A 19681-nucleotide genomic window follows, 5' to 3' on the forward strand; every position below is an offset into this window, starting at 1 on the left:
TAAGGTCGCATTCGGGGCACTGGGGGCTAGGATTTTAACATATAAATTGTTGGAAAAGGGACACAATTCAATCCGAAACAGTGGCCAAAGATATGGGTGAAGCCGAAAATGAAGTCATAGGGACCAGGCAGTACTCTCGGGTGGGGGGAAAAATTGACATGTTACTGAGCCAAAACCCAAGCACATGTCTTGTGTCCAGGCTGAAGGAAAACCTTATAATCAGAACAGCAAGCGTGCCCCTGCCAAGAGGGAGTCCACACACCAGGGGAATCCGGACACTGTGTCCTCCGGGGTACTCAGCTGCCAGGCAGGGAGCTTCCATGGCTTTGATACAATCTCTCTGGACATCTTCCAGTTCCAAATTTGGAACTCACCAAACTCATTAATTCACCTTCTCAAGGACCCTAATGCTCAGAACCACCATGTTGCACATTTCACATCATAGTATTCCTACTGCTGTTAGAATAAAATCCGAACCCCTTCTCATGGAGTCTGGAAGGTCCTACATAATCCACTCTCCAATTTCATCTCCTAGGACTTTTTCTCTTCTCTTCTGAGCTCCAATCCCATTATTCTTCCTCTAAGTTAATTCTTACCTTAAAGCCCCAATCCCATTATTCTTCCTCTAAGTTAATTCTTACCTTAAAGCCTTTGCACTTGCTAAGTCCTGTGTCCATAATTCTCCACCCCGAGATAGTCATAAAGCTGACACTTTTTGTTTCTAATTTTGAACTCACTAAACTCATTAATTCATCTGCTTGGTGACCCTAATACTGAGAACCACCATGTTGCACATGGCACATCACAGTAGGTTCGGTATAGATGCTGTCCCTGGCATTGTACAATGTACACCCTGCATGACCTACAACGTGGACCTAGGGTCAGAGTTCCTTGGACTGCATAAGGAGCACATTATTCCTGAAAAGGATTCTCCTGTTTTAAATGAACCCTTTGTCAATCTGGTTTATTCATCAGTCTTTTATGCCTTTGGTTAATGGTAATCTGCTCTGCCTCACTCAACCTTTGAGAGGAACTGCCAAATCTAGAGACCAGTTCCTTGGAGACACTAATTCAGAGAATAGATGGGAAAAAGCAAGCAGGAGAGGAAGACTCTAGAAAGGGGATACAGCAGTGGAACTGGTGGAACAGGTGGAGAGGAGAGAAATGTGGCATGAGCTGGAGGTAGAGAGATTGTTTGCATGTACTTGGCAGCGGGGGCAGGGAGTAGCACATTAAAGGCTTCAAAACAGCACTGGGTGCCAGAAAATTGGAAGAGGAAAGGTGATGTAAGAAGCTTTCATGGTGCTTCGGTCTTTGTTTATTATTTTAAAAGAGATACAAGTTAAGGATTGGAATTCCTGGGTGTTGCTCACTTTTTGTTATTGAATTACTTTTGGCTATTTGATGAAACTCCTTTGAAAGTGATTTCATATACCACAGGGTATCCAAGAAAAGAGGCACATAGGCAATTTTAAACTTTCTAGCAGCCATTTTTTTTAAGTCAGAAAGAAACAGGTACAATTAATTTATTTAAATGATATCTTTTATTTAACATAACAGATCCAAAATGTTATTTCAATATATCATCACTATTTTTAAAAGGTATAAATGAATATTTTACATTCGCTTTTTCACAGTAAGTCTTCGAAATCCAGTATCAATTTCATACTTAGAGCACATCTCAATTTGGACTCCACATTTTAACTGCTGTATAGGAGCCACATGTGGCTAGTGGCTATTATGTTGATCAGCATCATCACAGATACAGGGGCTGGGCTATGCAGTTCTGGGATTCTGAAGGGTGAAATAATAATAATAGCCATAATAATAACAACAGGCATTTACTGAGTCTCTTAGATATGCCAAATGTTATATTACTTCCCTTTCTCATGCATCCTTTCATGTAATCCTCTTAACCCACATTTGGGCACTATTATCATCCCATTCTACGGCTGCGGAAACAGAGCCTCAGAGAGGGTGAGTGCTTTGCCTAAGGTCACACAGCTGGTAAGCAGCAAAGCTGGGACTAGAAAACCAGTCTGTCTGTCACTAACCACTGCCTCGATAACTTAGGTCAGTAAAGGAGCCAGCCAGCAGCCAGACTTTTCTCAGCCCCTTCCTTAGAGTCCATGCACAAGGGGTGACTGTTTTCTGATTAGCCAAGCTGCCATGTTGCCTAACAAACAGACTGGAAAGAACATTAATTGTACAGCTCAGCATATTGTGTGATTGACTGAGAAAAGAACAGCAACAAGATGATCTGCCTTCTCATCAACTGTAGGAAGCTGCAAATTCAAGGCCAGTGACCAGGTTCACAAAATGCAATTGTTCTCAACGACACTTAACAAAGAGCCAGGGAGAGAATCGATTTTCATTAAAAGCTGGCCAAGGACATCGATCGTCTCCCCAGTGATGATCTGAGAATTTTGACTTAGCCATGCCAAGAGCGTTGGTGCAGAGACGTTTTGATGTGATTTCTCATGTGGAAATAGGCTCCAGCACGGCGAGTCACCACAAAACAAGCATGAAGCTAAGGACGGGGCAGCCAGAGCTCGGCCCATGCCTCTCCCGCTCCACCTCCATGACCTGTAGACAGAAAGCAAAGGAGGAGGACCGGCTGGACTGGGAGATGATAGACCCTGTGGGGCCTGTCCCTTCCTCTCTGTTCCTCTTTATCCAGATACTTTAGGATCCTTTGGAACTGTGACATTTCTGGGCCTCACATTCAGGGGAAGGAGGATGATTCCTTCAGCCTGGTGGCCAGAGAGGACCTGGACATGGTTACGGCCTAGACAAGACAAGCCAAAGCATCCACCAATTTATCCCTGCGATCCCAAGATGGGCAGTGAGCAATGCCTCATGCCCCTGGAGCTCTCCTAGGTGGGAGGGAATATCGTGCTGTCAAATGCTCCTGAATGCATTTCCAACTCCTGCTCCGTCCTGCATCTTGCTGTGGTTGGGGAAGAGGGTGCAATGCTCTCATTTATAGTATGCAGGCTAGGATCTGAGCAGGAACTCTTGTTCATCCATCTGTCTATCCAAAAAATGCTAGCTAAGTGACTGCTGCAGCCAGATGCTAAGGCAGGTCCTGGGAATAAACAGATGTACAGGGCAAAAAGCTTGCCCTTTAGGAAAACATGACAGGGACTGGGAAATCAATAGCCACGGAGAAACATAGCGAGTGCTAGAATAAAAGCATGTTAACCACAAGGTACCTTGGTAGCAGGGAGTGGAGAAGTTGAACACAGAGGGAAGACATGAAGACATTCCAGAAAGGCAGAGAGGGTGGTCCATGCAAAACAACAGAAGGCACTAGGAACATCCTAGGAACTGCAGCTTACCAAGCAGCTGAGGTTCAGAGTGGGCCTGGGAGGGGATGGGAGATCAGGCTGGAGGGCTGGCTGGTAGCTTAGCCAGAGCACAGGGCACAGCATAGGACTTTGGGCAGGGGGACGGTGTCAGATGGGTGATTGGACACTCACCCTGGCTGTAGTGGGTTGTGGGGGAATGGATAAAAGAGGGGCAGGACCAGTGTGCTGGCTTGGGGGTTCCTGGTGCCCTCAGTTTCCTTCCTTGGTCTTCATCTGCTCAGGTAGGCTTAGCTCTGCATGTGTATGAGTCCATTCTCACACTGCTATAAAGAAATACCTAAGACTGGGTAATTTATAAAGAAAAGATGTTTAATTGGCTCATGATTCCTCAGGCTGTACAGGGAGCATGATGCTGGCATCTACTCGGCTTCTGGGGAGGCCTCAGGAAACTTACAGTTATGGCAGAAGGCAAAGGGGGAGCAGGCACTTCACACAGCCGGAGCAAGACGAACAGAGAGAGAGGGAAGGTGCCAAACACTTTTAAACAACCAGATGTTATGAGAACTCACCATTGTGATGCCATTACCTTTAATGGCAAAAACCGCAATTACTTTTGCACCAACCTATACTGGGTGTGATGGTTAATTTCCTGTGCAACTTGACTGGGCTAAGGGATGCCCAGATAGCTGGTAAAACACTATTTCTGTGAGACCATAGCTGGATGAGATTAGCATTTGAATCAGTAAATTAAATAAAGAAGATCCACACTCACCAATGTAGGCAGGCGTCATCCAATCTGATGACAGCATGAACAGAACAAAAAGGAAGCACAAATTTTCCATCTCCCTTCTTGAGCTGGGACATCTGTCTTCTTCTGGTTTTCAGGCTTTCAGACTCAGACTGAATTACACCACCAGCTTTCCTGGGTCTCTGGCTTGCAAACAGCATATTATGGGACTTCTAGGCTTCCATAATCGTGTAGGTCAAGTATCATAATAAATCTCTGCTTGTGTATCTAAACATCTATCTATCATCTATCTATCTATCTATCTATCTATCTATCTATCTATCATCTATATCTATCTATCTATCTATCTATCATCTATATCTATCTATCATATCTATCTATCTATCATCTATCTATCTATCTATCTATCTATCTATCTGTTATTGGTTCTGTTTCTCTGGAGATCACTGATAATATACGTAGAGTGTCTCCTTTTCCCTGGTGAGGCCTGACTTGTACAAATGGAGAAAGGGGAAGCAATTAATGCAAGTTTTCTAACTGCAAAAATCCAACAGAGCAATGATACAGGTTCTCACAGAGGTTACTACTGCAGTGAGGATGGAACTTAGCGATGCTTAAGAGGTGGAATTGATAGGACTTGATGACAAAATTTGGTGAGAAAGGGCTAAATTTTTTGAATTTTTTGTAGAGACAGGGTTCTGCCATATTGCCCAGGCTGGAGCAAATTTCTTGTGGAAAAGAGACAGCGCTATACCACTTGCTGGCTCTGAATCAAATAAAAATTTGGTGAAATGGATGTATCATTGCCAACTATCTGTTCAGCCAACTGAGGATGTGAAAAAGAAACACACACCTTAAATTTAAAACACCTTAAGTATCCAAGTGGGAGGCAACGTACTGGGGTTCAGCATAAAATACCTTCTGATGCCTGCCCCTAAGCAGCTCACCTCCATCAAGAGAGCCAACATGTGGATTTAGAATCCTAACAGCCTGTGATGACAGCTACCAATAGAGACAGGACTTTGGTGGTCTGAAACTTGGTGAGAGAACGATATGACTTGGGCCTTGAAGGACTGACAGAGACTTTTCAGGAGGAGAGAGGTAGGGAGTGAATAGAGCATTCCTGGAGAGAGAAAAAATGTGAAGAGGCCCCGAGCCACAAAAACCTGAAGAGTTTGGTGACTGGAGTCATTGAGGATGACCGCAGTTCAGGTGGGTCTGAGAAATGACAGAATGAGAGGTGATTTGCAAAGAGAATTCTCATGGTACTGCAGAGGAACATGTGGTCAGTAGAGACCAGCAGCTGTGGTCATCATGTGGGCAAGAGGAAATGGGACTTGACCAGGATGGCGGCCAAAGGAGTGGAGGACAAAGGATGATTGAAGGTGAGTTTAAAGTACAACTGGCCAGACTGGGTGTTGGGTTCCATGGAGGAGCTGACAGAGCCGGAGGGACTCAGGATGATTTGAGGCTTCTTAGAAGGGTTGATTTGGGATGGACAGGTTGGCTTTTTGACAGCACCTCGTAAACATGAAAGACGAATGTTATATACAGTGTGTTTATGTTATCATTAAGTTACAAGTCATTAGAGAAGAGAACTTCTGCCTTTGCAACGTAAAAAAATTAACTCGGGTGTGAAATATATATCCCTCCTTCTGAATTTTCTTAGTTGCCAGTTGACATTTTCATTCTCAGGGGATTAGTTACTGCCAGTAAAGGTGGAAAAATATAGAGTTGTTTCCCTCCTACTGGGTCTGATGAGTTAGATGAAATTTTTAGTCTAAGAGAAATGGTCTAGACTGGGCATGGTGGCTTTTGCCTGTAATCCCAGAAACCTGGGAGGCTGAGGTGGGAGGATCACTTGAGGCCAGGAGTTCAAGACCAGCCTGGGTAACACTGTAAAATCCCATCTCTCCAAAAAAAAAAAGCCAGGTGTGGTGGCACACACCTGTATTTCCAGCTACCTGGGGGTCTGAGGTGGTAAAATTGTCTATGTCCAGGAGGTCAAGGCTGTAGTGAGCTACAATCAGGCACTGCAGCACTCCAGCCAGGTGACAGAGCAAGACCCTGTTTCAAAAACAAACAAAAAACAAAACAAAACAAAACAGAAAGGAAAACAAGAGAAATGGCCTAGTAGAAAGCATTAAGCACCAAAAGGCATGCTTTTTGTATCATACAACAAGACTCTTGTGAATTAGCGTGCATGAACACTTTCCCTCTTAGCTCAGAGCAGAATTTGCTGCCATGGACCACATTCAGGCAGAAGGCTGGACGTGATGAGTCCTTGCAGGTCTATGCAGCATGTTCAGTGAATAAGAGTTTTGGAGGAAAGGCTAGCCTGATAATCAACAGAAGGCTTCATGCAGCTCTCTGCACACCCTTGTTTGGCCATGATAGTGGCAGGAGGGTTATTAAGATAAAGTAAGAGCATCCTCTACCATTCAGGTTCTCCAATCTTTTGCTCTTAGAGCAATTTTGAGAAATGAGTGATAAAAGTGAGGTGGCGGGGAGAAAAAGCAGGGAGCGGGGCAGGGGTGGGAGACAAATGTTTGTTTATAAGCCAAGAACATCAAGCATCGTGCAGAAGAAATGTCCCAGATTCGTTTTATCACAGAGCTGGTGCCAGGCAGCAAGGATTAGTTCATTAAGAAACAATCCACCCATTGGAGGGATGGCTATGTCTGCAGATAGTGGACAGGCTCTTATCCAATGTCTCATCAGCTAACAGGTGAGAAGAGGGGAGACTGGCAGGAGAAGAAGACAAAAGCTGGATTCATCTTTCAACCAAGACACTTATGTCTAGAAAAGACCAACAACTACTAAAAAGTTTGGGGAAGGATATACCAGCTGCCAGTGAGATGCCCATTAATCAGCACAGCTGGATTTTTGGACATGATCATGCTTGAAGGTAAGAGCCAAATTTTTTATCTGTGTCTCCAGCACCTAACGAATTGTCACATAGCAGTTGCTGAAAAGCAAGTGTGAATTGACTATGACAATGAAGGAGAGAATCCATTTAAAAACTTTTCAGGCCAGGCGAGGTGGCTCACGCCTGTAATCCCACCACTTTGGGAGGCGGAGGTGGGTGGATCATGAGATCAGGAGTTCGAGACCAGCCTGACCAACATGGTGAAACCCCGTCTCTACTAAAAATACAAAATTAGCTGGGTGTGCTGGAGTGCTCCTGTAATCTCAGCTACTCAGGAGGCTGAGGCAGGAGAACTGCTTGAACCCAGGAGGCAGAGGTTGCAGTAAGCCGAGATCACGCCAGTGCATACCAGCCTGGGTGACAGACGGAGAATCTGTCTCAAAACAAAACAACAACAAAAAACAAAAACAAACAAACAAGAGACTTTCCTTTCTAAACTATTTCTTTAATTTCTTTATTCTTTCATGTTTTTGGACAGCCTTTTTAGTCTACTGAAGTTCTGGATGCTTAAATATATATGCCATGTTGGGTAAAGGGGCAACTATTTAAAATTAAGTAGGTGCCAGAAGTTACCAAACTCCTGATCATCTTTTTAAAGGAAGCTAATTATATAAATTCATTAGACTATACTTAGAGGCTAAGTACATGCTAGATAGGTCAGTCCCCTAAACAGGCATGTACATAAACTGAAGAAATACTACTAGGCATTATACCGAAACTTCCAGGTTGCAAACAGAAGACAATATCTGCACACTACAGATCCATGTATTAGTTTGTTCTCACACTGCTATAAAGAACTACCTAGACTGGGTAATTTATGTAGAAAAGAGGTTTGACTTAAAGTTCCTCAGGCTGTATAGGAAGCATGGCTGGGAGACCTCAGGAAACTTACAATCATGGCAGAAGGGCAAAGGGGAAGCAAGCATATCTTCACATGGCAGCAGGAGAGAGAGATAGAGAGCAAAGGGGGAAGTGCCACACATTTTTAAGCCATCAGATCTCATGAAAATGCACTTACTATCATGAGAACAGCAAGGAGGAAATCTGTCTCCATGATTCATTCACCTCCCACCAGGTCCCTCCTGCAACACTGGGAATTACAATTTAACATGAGATTTGGGTGGAGACCCAGAGCCAAACCATATCAATCCAGAGCCTCAATGTCACCCTCTGGGTGAGAATCTTGGGTGGATTATTAATAGTTTGTAAGCTCTTGGCAAGGAAGCCAGCTTGGGCTAAGACAGAGTAAAGGAATGAATGAATTGTGGTTTCTTTTCATGTACGGGGTATGTTCCTCAAGACTTCATATAATAACTGCATAAATCAAGGCTAATTCCCCCATAGGAATAAATTAGAATTTACATTATTTCAATTTTTATACAAAAGTGAAATTTTATTCCTTTTCATTGCTTTATTTCAAATTTACATACTTTATATTAGCATACAGTATGACTTTATTTCCTTTCTTATAAAGGAAGACTACAGACTTATACCTGGAGAATGAGGATGTACTTGATAAACTTTTGATTAGATGGAGACATGTAGGTTGCATCTTCAGAAAGTCTGGTGCCTGCATAACTAGTTGAATGATGAATGACTGACAATGAAAGGTGCTGATTGATATGAAAGTTGACCTACAAGGAGGGCTGTAGACCCATGCCACATGGCTCTAGCTTTGTCCTAATCAATATACAAAAGACATTTTCAAATTTGTGATCATATGATATCTGGAAGGAAAGCAAATGTTTTTGATGACAAAATCTGAATCCTCTCACCCCCAGCCCACTGCCAATCTGAACTGACTTAAGACTGGACAAAATCCAAGGAGATTTGACAGAGATAATGGGTGATTCAAAATGAATATCTGGAGAAGAACATCAATAGCCAGGACTTAGTTGTTTTAGCTAATAGCAACTTCAATGTGAATCAGTGGTTTGGTTATATTAACAGAAACAGAAGATCTAGAATGAGGTGGGGAGAGTTTCTCATCATTGAACTGTATGTGAAATTCTGTCACCAGTTCTCGGTTCTGACCACAAACGGGAACATGTTCAGAAAAAAGAAACAGGAGACAGAACTTGGAATGTTTATTCTGAAAAAGACTTAGAAGTTGTTGTTTTCAACATTATTGTTGCCATGTGCAAGATGATTTAAGATTACATGTTTGTAGCCTTTTAGGATAGTCTAAGCACCTTTAGGTAAAAGTCTTAGGGAGCAGGATTTTGTCTTAATATAGGAACAGCTAGAAGTGTCTGAATATGGTAAAATCTCTGCAGGCAGGTGATGTGTTTGGGCATCTTGACACCATTTAATGGTGAACTGGGGACATTGTAGCAAGGAGTCTATAAATACGAATTCTCTCTTTTAAACTCTTAGAGAGTCAGTTACAGATGATTCCACCAACATAAATAATAAATGGTCAGCAAACATATAAAAAGTAATGTAACTTTGCTAGAAATTAAATTAAAATTAAAATGGCCACAAAGTACTATTTTTGTCTGCTAGCAAAAATTAATGAGTAAAATCATATCCAATACTGGTGAGCGTGTCATGAAACCAGGGTTTTCATCCATTGCTGTTGGCATTGGTGCCTCTTAGAAAGTCTGTGTATATATATCTACCTCATTGATAACACTTTTGTTTGAATAGTCCAACAGGCAATCTACAAGTTTACAAGTGGAAAGAATGTAAATGCCACATACCTGAAGATGTTCACTGCAGTATTACTTATAATAGAGAAATTGAAAGCAATATAAACATTGAAGAGTAAGGTAACAGTTGAAGATGGCAGGACACCCACTCAACAGGATGTTATGTATTACTTCAAAAGATAATCATTTTTCACTATAGCCATATGGAAAATGCACAGGCTATGTTAAGTGTGTATGTGTGGTGAATTGCCAGCTATGAAATCCTACAGAGCCGATGATTTTAATTACATACCAAATAAATGGATACAATAGATAAGACAGAAAAGTTCTTCTCTTTAAGTCCAGCTCCACAACTAGCTACGTCTATTATCCTGGGCAAAAATTTTCCTGTGTCTCAGCTGCCTGGTCCATAAAATGGGGAGTTTGGACCAATGGTCTCTAATATTCCTTCCTGTTTTATAATGTGAATAGACTGGACTCATTTAATGAAGAAACTGTGTCCTGGGGGGAGTTAGAAATCAGCCACTATCTTGGTTTTCAGACTTTCCCCACCAGACATAATATGCACTTCGTCCATATTCTATCTTTTTAGAAGTCCGTTTGAAATGTGTAGCAGGTGAGAAAAAGTAGAATTCCTGACTCGCTCAAGTAAGTTGCCGTATTTGAAGGAGATTTAGCCACATATACTCCAAATTACTTTATCATGGAGTAACATAAAACGATTCTCATAAAACAGTTACTGAGTCCAAAAATGCCCAAGAATGACTTAAAATTACAGTATGACTGCTACGAGCATTACTTAGACACACTGCTCTAGAAAGGTCTGTTCACACAAAACAAACGGTCAATTTTTTAAAAGACTTGAGTACAAGGGAATAAACGTATTTATTAAACATTATTAAATGTTTATTATCTTGTACTTGAGTCTTTTAAAAAATTGTCCATACCCAGCTCACAACCCTGGTTTTGTATCAATGAAAAAAAAAAAAAAAAGGGCAGAACACACTTCTGCTGTGCATATGTAGGGCCATTTAATTTGGTGATCTGGAAGTAGGGTAACCAGAACATGAGTTTTTAGCTCATAAACAAAAACCTCCTAGTCATATCAGACTCCTGAAAATGCCCTCATCTGTTCATAACTTTCTAGAAAGATGGTGACTTCTTAGTTCATATTTTCATCAGGCAGGGCAGTCAAAAGGTAAGGAGAAACTGCTTAGGGTCTGCAGTGTCCCTCACTGGCACCCATCCAGACTCAGCTTCAAGCCCAGAAGAGCCTTAACAGTCTCTGGCACCATGGGGAGAAGTTCCCTGCTCTGATAATCCATAGGACTTTGAAGACAGTGTTGCCTGATCAGAATTCTGCAGGTGTGATCATTTTGACAGGGCCCCCTCTGGTATTCTGATCATCCACGTGAGGTCTCTCCTCCAGTCCCCTTGAGAGTCACTTATTGAAAAAGGTTGTTGTAGGTGTTTTAAGGTGGCCCCACCTTATATTTGGCCTCAAGAACTACCCAGTTTGGATTGATTCATCACATTCAGCTCCCAATGACTTTAGCTCTTCCTCCCAATCAAGTCTCCTCGAATATTGATTTGTACCCTGGAGGACACATCATAGCTTTGAAAGTGATTCCAACAGTGGGATCAGATATGGCAGCAACAAGGGCCAAACCCACAGGATACAGAGGTGACCACCTTGAGATGTGTAATGGGGAGGAATTTATCCCAGTAGACTTACCAGGACAGATGGGCCTATGACCTTAGAGTGACACCATGACCGCAGGACAGGAGACACAGCCCAAGCATCTTGGAGGACAAAGACACCAGTGGATGTGGGGGCCCAGCAGAGGGGTGGTGGCCAAGGCCAGTTCTACACTAAGGTTACTGTTGGTGAGACCTACAGACAGGGCAACTGAAAACAAAACCATCACAAAAGGAACCAGAGAGATGCATGAGAACATCTCTTTCTACTCGTCCACCAGGGTGACTGGTGCTTTGTGATCTGTTCCTTGTTCCCACTCCCCTTTCTCCCATCAGCTCCTTGTTGGTTCCTGGGGGATGTGTGTGTGCGAGGGTCTGGGGTGGGCACTTCAGTGATGATGTAATAAATCCTGGCAGATGAAGGTCTTGGGGCTAGAAATGTCATCACAAGAAACCCTCAGGATCTGGGATAGGCTGGCAGGCTCCATCCAGTCCTAAAGTACAATTTCAGTTTATTGTTTGACAACTTCCGAACAAAAGGGAAGCTCCGTCTAAACCACAAGTCTTAAGACTCACGATGGGAGGCTGGCCATCCACCAGCTGTCTACACCAGAGCTGGAATTCTCTTGAGATCCTGGGTAAGCCCAGCTTCCAAAAGCGCATTTGTGTTTGCAGAGCAGTGTGTGATTTCCACCCAAATCTACGCATGTGTGAGGATGGGCACAATAAATGCAGCTGAGAACCCTGAAACCAGACAGTAAAAACTGTACACGCACCTGACTGCAGGTAAGAAACAGAAATGATGTTGCGGCCCAGCATCTGCACAGGGAGACGCGGCACACATAACACTACGTGGTGTTTTTCTTCAATTGATGCAACTCAGTAATTTTTATTGCAACTGGAAGACAATACATCACAGAAACTTTATGGTAGGTCTGGGGAAAAGTGTTATTTACAATAAATGATGAAATAGTTTGTCTTTGGCAATATGATTACATATGAAGAATGCAAAATGCAGGTATGGATGCCTTCCAAGCAACACCATCAAGTCCCTAGAGTTCGGCTGATCGCGCCTGCCTCCACATTGTTTCCTTAGGTTCACACGAACATAACAGAACATCACGTTCTTTCTCCTTTATGGTTCTCCCTTTCTATTCATGATATTGGCAGTTTCATACAGAAAATACAGAAAAAAAAATTGGCTTTTGAAAAATTATTACTCTTGTAAATTAATTTGGCCATGTACATCTATTGGCCAGCCAAGGTCAGACGACCCTAAGCATCAATAGTAAACCTCTTGGTCTTCTGATTGCTTTATCACTTTTTTTTTTTTCTGTAAAACAAAACAAAACTCAGAAATGTTACAGAATCAGAGTATTAAAAAATGTACAAGTGTATATGCTTCCCAGACACACATGGATACATTTTTCCTCCACATTTTCACCATGGCAGTATTAAGTAGTGAGTGTGAATGACACAGCATGAAACTGGTTACTGAATCAGCTATGAGCTCAGATGGCCTCAACATACATACTCAAGAAATGTTGCATGTTTAAATAACTGAGAGTGTGCTAAATCTCATTTAAAAAAAAGGAGGAGAGGGGCTGGGGAACTCAGGCCACAGTCATGAAAGGATGAATACAATTTCTAGGTTTAATAGGTTCACCATATCGAAGTCTTTGAGAATCCAATATGGAATATCAATTATTTTGCAAAAGGTAGAGAAGGCAGTTCTCAACTTTTGCAAATGAAATACAGTGGAAAAACACTGTTGTATGTATTCCAAATAAATAGTCTTGATTTCAATGCTAACAAAACAACAGGAAGGGTACTCGTGAGCATCTCACGGTTAAGTCAGAAATGATGGTTCCCACAGGTCTGATTTCAGAAGTACAACAGCAAGATGCAGCACCATAGACACATCGGTTTCGGCTGTTAAAAGATGGATCGTTTTAAAAACTGTGTTTTCCTTCCTTAATTTTTGGTCAGTGAAGCTAGCACTTGTTTGCTGAACTGTGGAAGAACTGCAAGGTCACACACATTATTCATGATAAAGCAGCCGAGCTGACGAGTCTGTGCTTAATTCAAGAATAACCAGTAGGAGAGAGGGAAAACACAAGGAGTTAACCACCATCGCCGGTGCTCTCTCAAAGGAAGAGGGGTTAACAGATGAATTCACAAAGGTAGGCAGACCTATACAGAACACTGAATGCCATGTGTAAATCCTCATGAAACTCCAGAAACAGGAACACCACACAATGTATATACTTTGATTTACACATTCCGTTACAAAGGAAAAAAAAGACACCATTACAACTTTGTAACTGTGTTAACTGCAATATAAACCAAGTCCAGAGTTTGGCAGGTAACTAAAAGAGGGTTATCACTTAGGTTATATAGCAAAAGTGTTGATGTATATTATATATAGTAGTATAAATAATAAAAAAGTATTATTTAAATTAGATCACAGTGCTGCATTATGTGCATAACAGTGTTTGATATAGTATTGGTGGGCTGGGACCTACGACACTAAGGACTTAACTGTCAACACTGGGAAGTCACAATCAAGAGGAAACACAGAGTTCCAATGTTTTCTTTTGGTGGCAAAAAAAAATTCTGAAGATGAAAGAAAAATACTTCTCTACAGAAACATAAAAATCAATTGCAACATCTGGGCAGCTGTGATCCACCAGAAAGAAACGAGTCCCAACCTGAATTAAAGGGAAAGATAAATCACATGGAATTTAATCCAGTCTCATCTAGAAAAGCTTCCCATTTAGGTCACTTGTACGTAACTCCAATTCCTTCTCCAAGAGCTCTTCCAGGAGACGCGCACGGCCCCCCCCCCCCCCCACAGAGTGGAATGAGTGGAACTTGCGTCAGTAGCCCTTGGCCTGGGCAGTCCTGGCGTGGTGCAGGACTCTGAGCTGGGCACAGAAGGTGTCCACCTGGTTCTCACTCTACAGAATCCACTGCCTGATACTGTCCCTCAGGCAGGAGCCTCCTTCAACACAACGGCCCCTCCCAGAAGGCTCCTGGTAGTAACTGCTGTGGCCAGCAAGCACTAGACACATTGAATGCCTCTGCAAAACAAAACAAAACTCAACTCCGTTCTTGGGAAAGGCCTCTGGCACATTCCTTCTTAAAAACTCCCAAGATTGAGACCTGCCACAATCGTTCTGGCCATGGTTTTCTCCAACCACCAGTGAAATATGGGTTTGGTTCATTTTAGTTTCAGATAGATGGCTTCACCAAAGAACTCTTGAAAGAATACTGATTAGAGAGGGGCAGGGAAGTAGGAGCTTATGGTATATTGTAAGGCTGGGAAATATCTATGATGCAAACCCTTTCCACATAGTACTAGATAAAGATAAAAGACAATTATAATAGGATAAAAATAACTGTCTATGTGTGTATCATTTAAGAAAAAAAGAGTGACTGTCTCTTTTCTCTTAAATGTGTCCGAGGGCCAATAGCAAGTATTCGTAGACATCGTGGCGTTGATGTGTTCACGGTTGGTTTCCAAAGCATCTTTAAATATTGCTATAGTTCCCCGTTTCCCCCTCCCCCCTGCCCTGTGTGAGTATGTGAGATACTGGAATGACACACGAACCGCCACTTCTCCCAGCAGGAGAAATGAAAGCAAAAACACCACACCTCTTAATGGTGTTCAGGCGATCTGTCAGACTAATGGATACATATGCTAGTTTGGAAGCTAAAAGAACACCTGACGTTTGGGAAGGAATTCCAAGACTAAAGTGAATGACACTTAAGCAAAATATTCTTTCACAAATAGGCTTGTGCTTAAATTCTCTACTGCTCTTGGAGGAGGGGATAAGAGAGGGTGCCTCCTGCCCCTTGGCTTGTTAAGGACACGGACAACCTCATTCTGCAATGAATTCACTACAAACAGCCACATACACATTGATACTTCTTGTTTTTGTTCTCAACAATCAAAATGCAAAGTTAAACACAATTGAGCCATTGTTTTGGTTATGCATAATGTGTATGCCTCCAAAAACAGAAGAAAAATAGGAAGAAGTACCCTCACTAAAGGTTCCCCGACAAGTCTTCCGGCAGATCCAACGAAGGGAGACTCAGGAAAATCACACTTAGAAAGCTGCCCGATGAGGTATTTATGCAAAAAGAGTGGTTCTGGAGTTAAGAACACACTTTTATATTTCTCTATTTCTCAGAGAGATCAGAAAAGTAAATCACACACATTGCATTTTATTATTTTCTAAAAGAGGCCTCTGCCCCTTTAGAAAAATGAAAAGAGGGGAGACAGCCCACGGTGGGGGTTTTAATTGGAAGAAGTCCCTGGCCAGAAACATTCCTGAATGTTGAACCTCTGCCTTTCAGGAGAGAGGTCTGAATTTTATCATCGGGGGAGTGGGATGAAGGTGGGGCACTGAGCTGGAGGTCTTTAGGCTTGGTCAGGTGACAACACAAATCAAGGTGTCGCTCAGGCTCCATAGCTGTGGATGGCTTTTAGGGTGGCAGATGTCTGGGAAGACGGAGGGAACAGAGCACTGCAAAGATATTTTATTCCCATCTACACCCTGAACAAATATGCTAGAAGTATTCAGCTTCAGGTCATGAATTCGACCTGTTGTAGAGGTGCAGGTTTTTTCAGGTTCTCTCATCAGCAACCCACCGGAAGGTAAGTGTGGGGAATGCACCAGTTAGTTCCCACTGTCCGGGCTGATGGCGCTTCTGACACTACCTGGTCCTGGCAGATGGGCTTGGCTTTGGCCCACAGCAGTCCCTTGTTTAAAAGTTAAGGTCATCTCTGTTCCCTCCCTCTCCTCACGCATCGTATCCTGAGCCACAGTACTGGGTGTCTGTGTTTTAAAGTTTCCCTCCACTTGGATGGAAGATCATATTCTTCTAGAGATTTCTCTTTGGAACCCCCACCCCCGCCCCCTCCAAAGAAAATTTCTTAGGCAAAGGTAACAGCAGGAGTTTCTGGGCTGCACGACACTGTCTGGTTTCTAAATTCAGCTCTCACGATCCAGGTGGTCTTAATTCCAGGTTGGTCAGTGTGCTGAAGGTAGCGATGGCCGGCCCCTGCTTCCTACCGCGACATGGCGTTGTGGCGATAGGACGTCTGGGGCTGGCCTTTCCTACCTCGGCATCGCTTCCTCCTTCACATGAACCCCATCTCGTCCCCTCACCCAATAAGGCCCATTAGCACATTTCCCCTTCTTCTGGCTAATTTGCATAATTATTCACTGCCTTTTTCCTAGAACCAAATCATGGTAATGATTTTCTCAAGTAAGCGTCCCATAATTCTCTTGATTCTATCATACACACTCACTACTAAGTTTGCCCTCAAATTATTGCGTCATGTTAAACATGTACAGACAGAGAGAAAGGACACACTTTCAACAGAGAATCAGAGGGGGTCGGGGCTGAAGTGCACACAAGGCAGTACAGAGTTCAACCATCCAAGCCCTACCAGAGCATGAAGATATTTTTATATTGCAGAGTAAGTTCCCCAACAGTCAGAATTTGTCCCTGAAGAAGGTTAAACCTTAAACACCTGCTTCAAAAAACCAAAACAAAATAACCCGAAAAAAACAAAAACAAAAACAAAAAACAAAAACAAAAAGGAAAGAAAGGAAGCAAAGAAAAAGAAAGAAAAAAGAAAACCAAAAGAACCTCTAAGCCTAAGGGCTTAAAAATCAGAGGCATAGCCTTTTCTCTATTTTCTATATTTATATGAAAATAATTCATGCTTCATGCTAAATACATTATTTACCTTACAAGAACTTTGTTACTTTTGAATAAAAAAAGTTTGTTTTTGTGATTTTTTTTCTTTTTCTTTTTTTTCTTCAAAGGAATCCATGCATTGTGGATCAGAAATTACTGCTGGCTATACTGGCTGAATGTGGAAATCATTGATTTTTGCAAAGATAAATCCTGACATTAATTGCAAACTCCATTTTGAGGGCAGTATAGGAGTTATTTTATTTTTTGCCATGTTTTACTTTTTTTTTTGTCCATCAGTGTGCCTTTAATCTTAAAAATACACCACAATACTAATGGCAGGTTCCGTAGCTTTCTAGTCTTTTTTTTCACTTGGATCAAATAGTTTTGATAGACAGAAAAAGATCTGTACCATTATTTCCTTTCCTTAACAGCTATTGCAATTTCCTGGACTTGGTTGCTTTTCACTTGGGCAGTTAAGAAGACACAGCTTGTTTTCCACATCAGTGTTCTCTCTCTCCTTGTGTGTGTGTATGTGTGTGTGTATGCGTAGTGTGTTGTGGTGTGTGTCTGTGTGTATGTGTGTGTGCACAGGGCCAACCTTCAGGCTTATGGCTTTTGGAACATTTTCTTAATTTAATAGAGAACAGAATTCAATGATTAGCAACATCACTAAAAATTTACCCCATTTCTTCTCCATGAGTCACTGACGCCCGATGTGCGTGAACAGTCCAACGTCCACCTCGTAAGACGTCATCGGGCTTCAGGGTTCAGAAGCATGGAGGACTGGTGGCCGGCCCTCTGTGCTTGCCGTGTGACAGTTCCAGTGGCTTTCCTGGCACCATCAGATGCCTGGTGCCACAGGCTTGGGTCTGCTCCTAGGGGGACGAGGGGTCCTCCTTCTCCTCAATTGCTTTATGTGCCTCAGTGAACCCAATGGGATGGACAACCTGACTTTTTAAACCTAAGGGTTGGGCCTGAACGATGATTACTTTGCCCACGTGCCTTCTAGGTGTCGAATGTGTGTTCCTGTGGTATTGACGTTGACATCCCTGCGGATTCAGCCACAGGTTTCTGACAAGCTGGAGGAAGCAATGGTAATTTTGGCTTTTTCGGTTTTGTCTTCAGATAATGAAAAGCTTTTGTAAAACAGCTGAGTGTCAACATGAGTTCTATGGCTTCAATCTCCTTTAAAAATAAAATTCTTAAGGGTCCAAAACAAAGAAGGGGGGCAAATTAAAACAAAATAAAAGGAAAAGAAAAGAAAGAAAACCAAACCAAAAACAAGAAAAAAGAAAAAAATCGCTGATATTGCCACAAATCATTCGAAATCTCCTGACATGCTGAAACCAAATGGCCGTAAGTTCAAAACAAATCAGTGACTTGTTTTTAATTTTTTGTGGTTTCCTTTTGCTCTTTCTGCCCCTTTGCCGTCCGATTGGTGATGTTATTCAAACAGGACCTGATCCCTGCTAAGTGCAGGAGTGACCCCGCTGCTTCTTTCATCTCCTCGTCGTCGCTCTCGGGGGGCTTTTCGGTGCGTCTCTTTTTGAGGGGCAGTGTGTCGCTGGGGACCTTCCTGGCCTTGGCGAAGTGCTGGCGCTTCTTGTGCTGGGATGCATACCCGCTGTCCCCCAGAGAATCCTTGGGCTCCTTCTGGCTGTGCTTCCTGTCATCCTCCTCCGTGTCGCTGGGGCTCTCGCGGCTCCGGAAGCTCCCCTCGCTGCCCTCGCTGCCCTCCTGGCTCCCCTTGGTGGCAAACTCATAGTGGTCGTCGGCCGAGGAGGAGGAGGACGAGGAGGAGATGGAGTCGCTGGTGGGCGAGGTGCTCCGGGCGTTGGAGGACTTGGCACTGCTGTAGTTGTGATCCTCCTTGGGGTCTCCGCTGACCACGGGGGAGCCACACGATGGCTCGCTCTCAGTCCGCATCCGGCAGCTGGTGATGCCATTCCTGCTGAGTGAGGACAGTGGGGAGGGACGGGAGACAAAAAGGGGACACAGTTAGACCTCCTCAGATGGGGGTGCCCAGCAGCCCGCCTGCCTTCAAACATCAGCCCCTCTGCGTTCAATGGAGCCACTCGCAAACTGTGGGGGCAACAGGTGGATCTGCTTTGAAGGCAGGGTCCTAAATCCTGACACCTCAGTCTCCCCTGCTTATCTCCTATAATGGCAGCTTCACTCCATTTGTGTGGCTGAGACGTCAAAACAACACTTCTGAAGTGACAGCGGCGGAGGCTCCATCTCTTACATTAAACCATAAAAATCAAGCTGTGCTTGGTTCGCGTCCCCGCCAACACCGCGGAGTCAGACACCGCCAGACGATGTTGGCTGGTACTTCAGAGAACAAAGTCTGCTCTTGTCTGAAGCTGCTACATTAGGAGGCTTTTGTCAGAAGACTAAACCAGTGTTCAGCAAAGACACCTGCCATGTGGTGACAGCTACTCACTCATGCATTCCCTCCCTCATTCATGCAATCTACAAATATTCACTGAGCGACTAATAGAAATGCATGACCTTAGGGAGGGTTCTGGGGGAGGGACACGGGGACACGGGGTTGGATTGGATATAGACACTGTCACAGCGATGCTGCAGCCTAACAGAAAGGCAAGTCAGGGTCACGTCACAGACCAGA

General features: G+C 43.2%; 1 protein-coding gene across 30 annotated transcripts in view; it reads right to left on the reverse strand.

Moving 5' to 3' along the window:
- Positions 1 to 12195: 12195 nt before the first annotated feature.
- The window catches only part of FOXN3 (forkhead box N3), a 468244-nt gene continuing 460758 nt past the window's right edge, over positions 12196 to 19681 (reverse strand). For 16 of the 30 annotated variants that reach the window (XM_028851735.2, XM_077941586.1, XM_028851734.2 and 13 more), the window contains one exon: positions 12196 to 19003. In XM_028851735.2, the coding sequence (XP_028707568.1) occupies positions 18439 to 19003 (565 nt within the window). In that variant the 3' untranslated portion in view covers positions 12196 to 18438. The remainder of the gene's footprint in view (positions 19004 to 19681) is intronic. The other 14 variants (XM_077941600.1, XM_077941594.1, XM_077941587.1 and 11 more) reach the window with 1 other exon arrangement.

The sequence above is a fragment of the Macaca mulatta genome, chromosome 7, assembly GCF_049350105.2.
Source record: "Macaca mulatta isolate MMU2019108-1 chromosome 7, T2T-MMU8v2.0, whole genome shotgun sequence".
Classification (NCBI taxonomy): Eukaryota; Metazoa; Chordata; class Mammalia; order Primates; family Cercopithecidae; genus Macaca; species Macaca mulatta.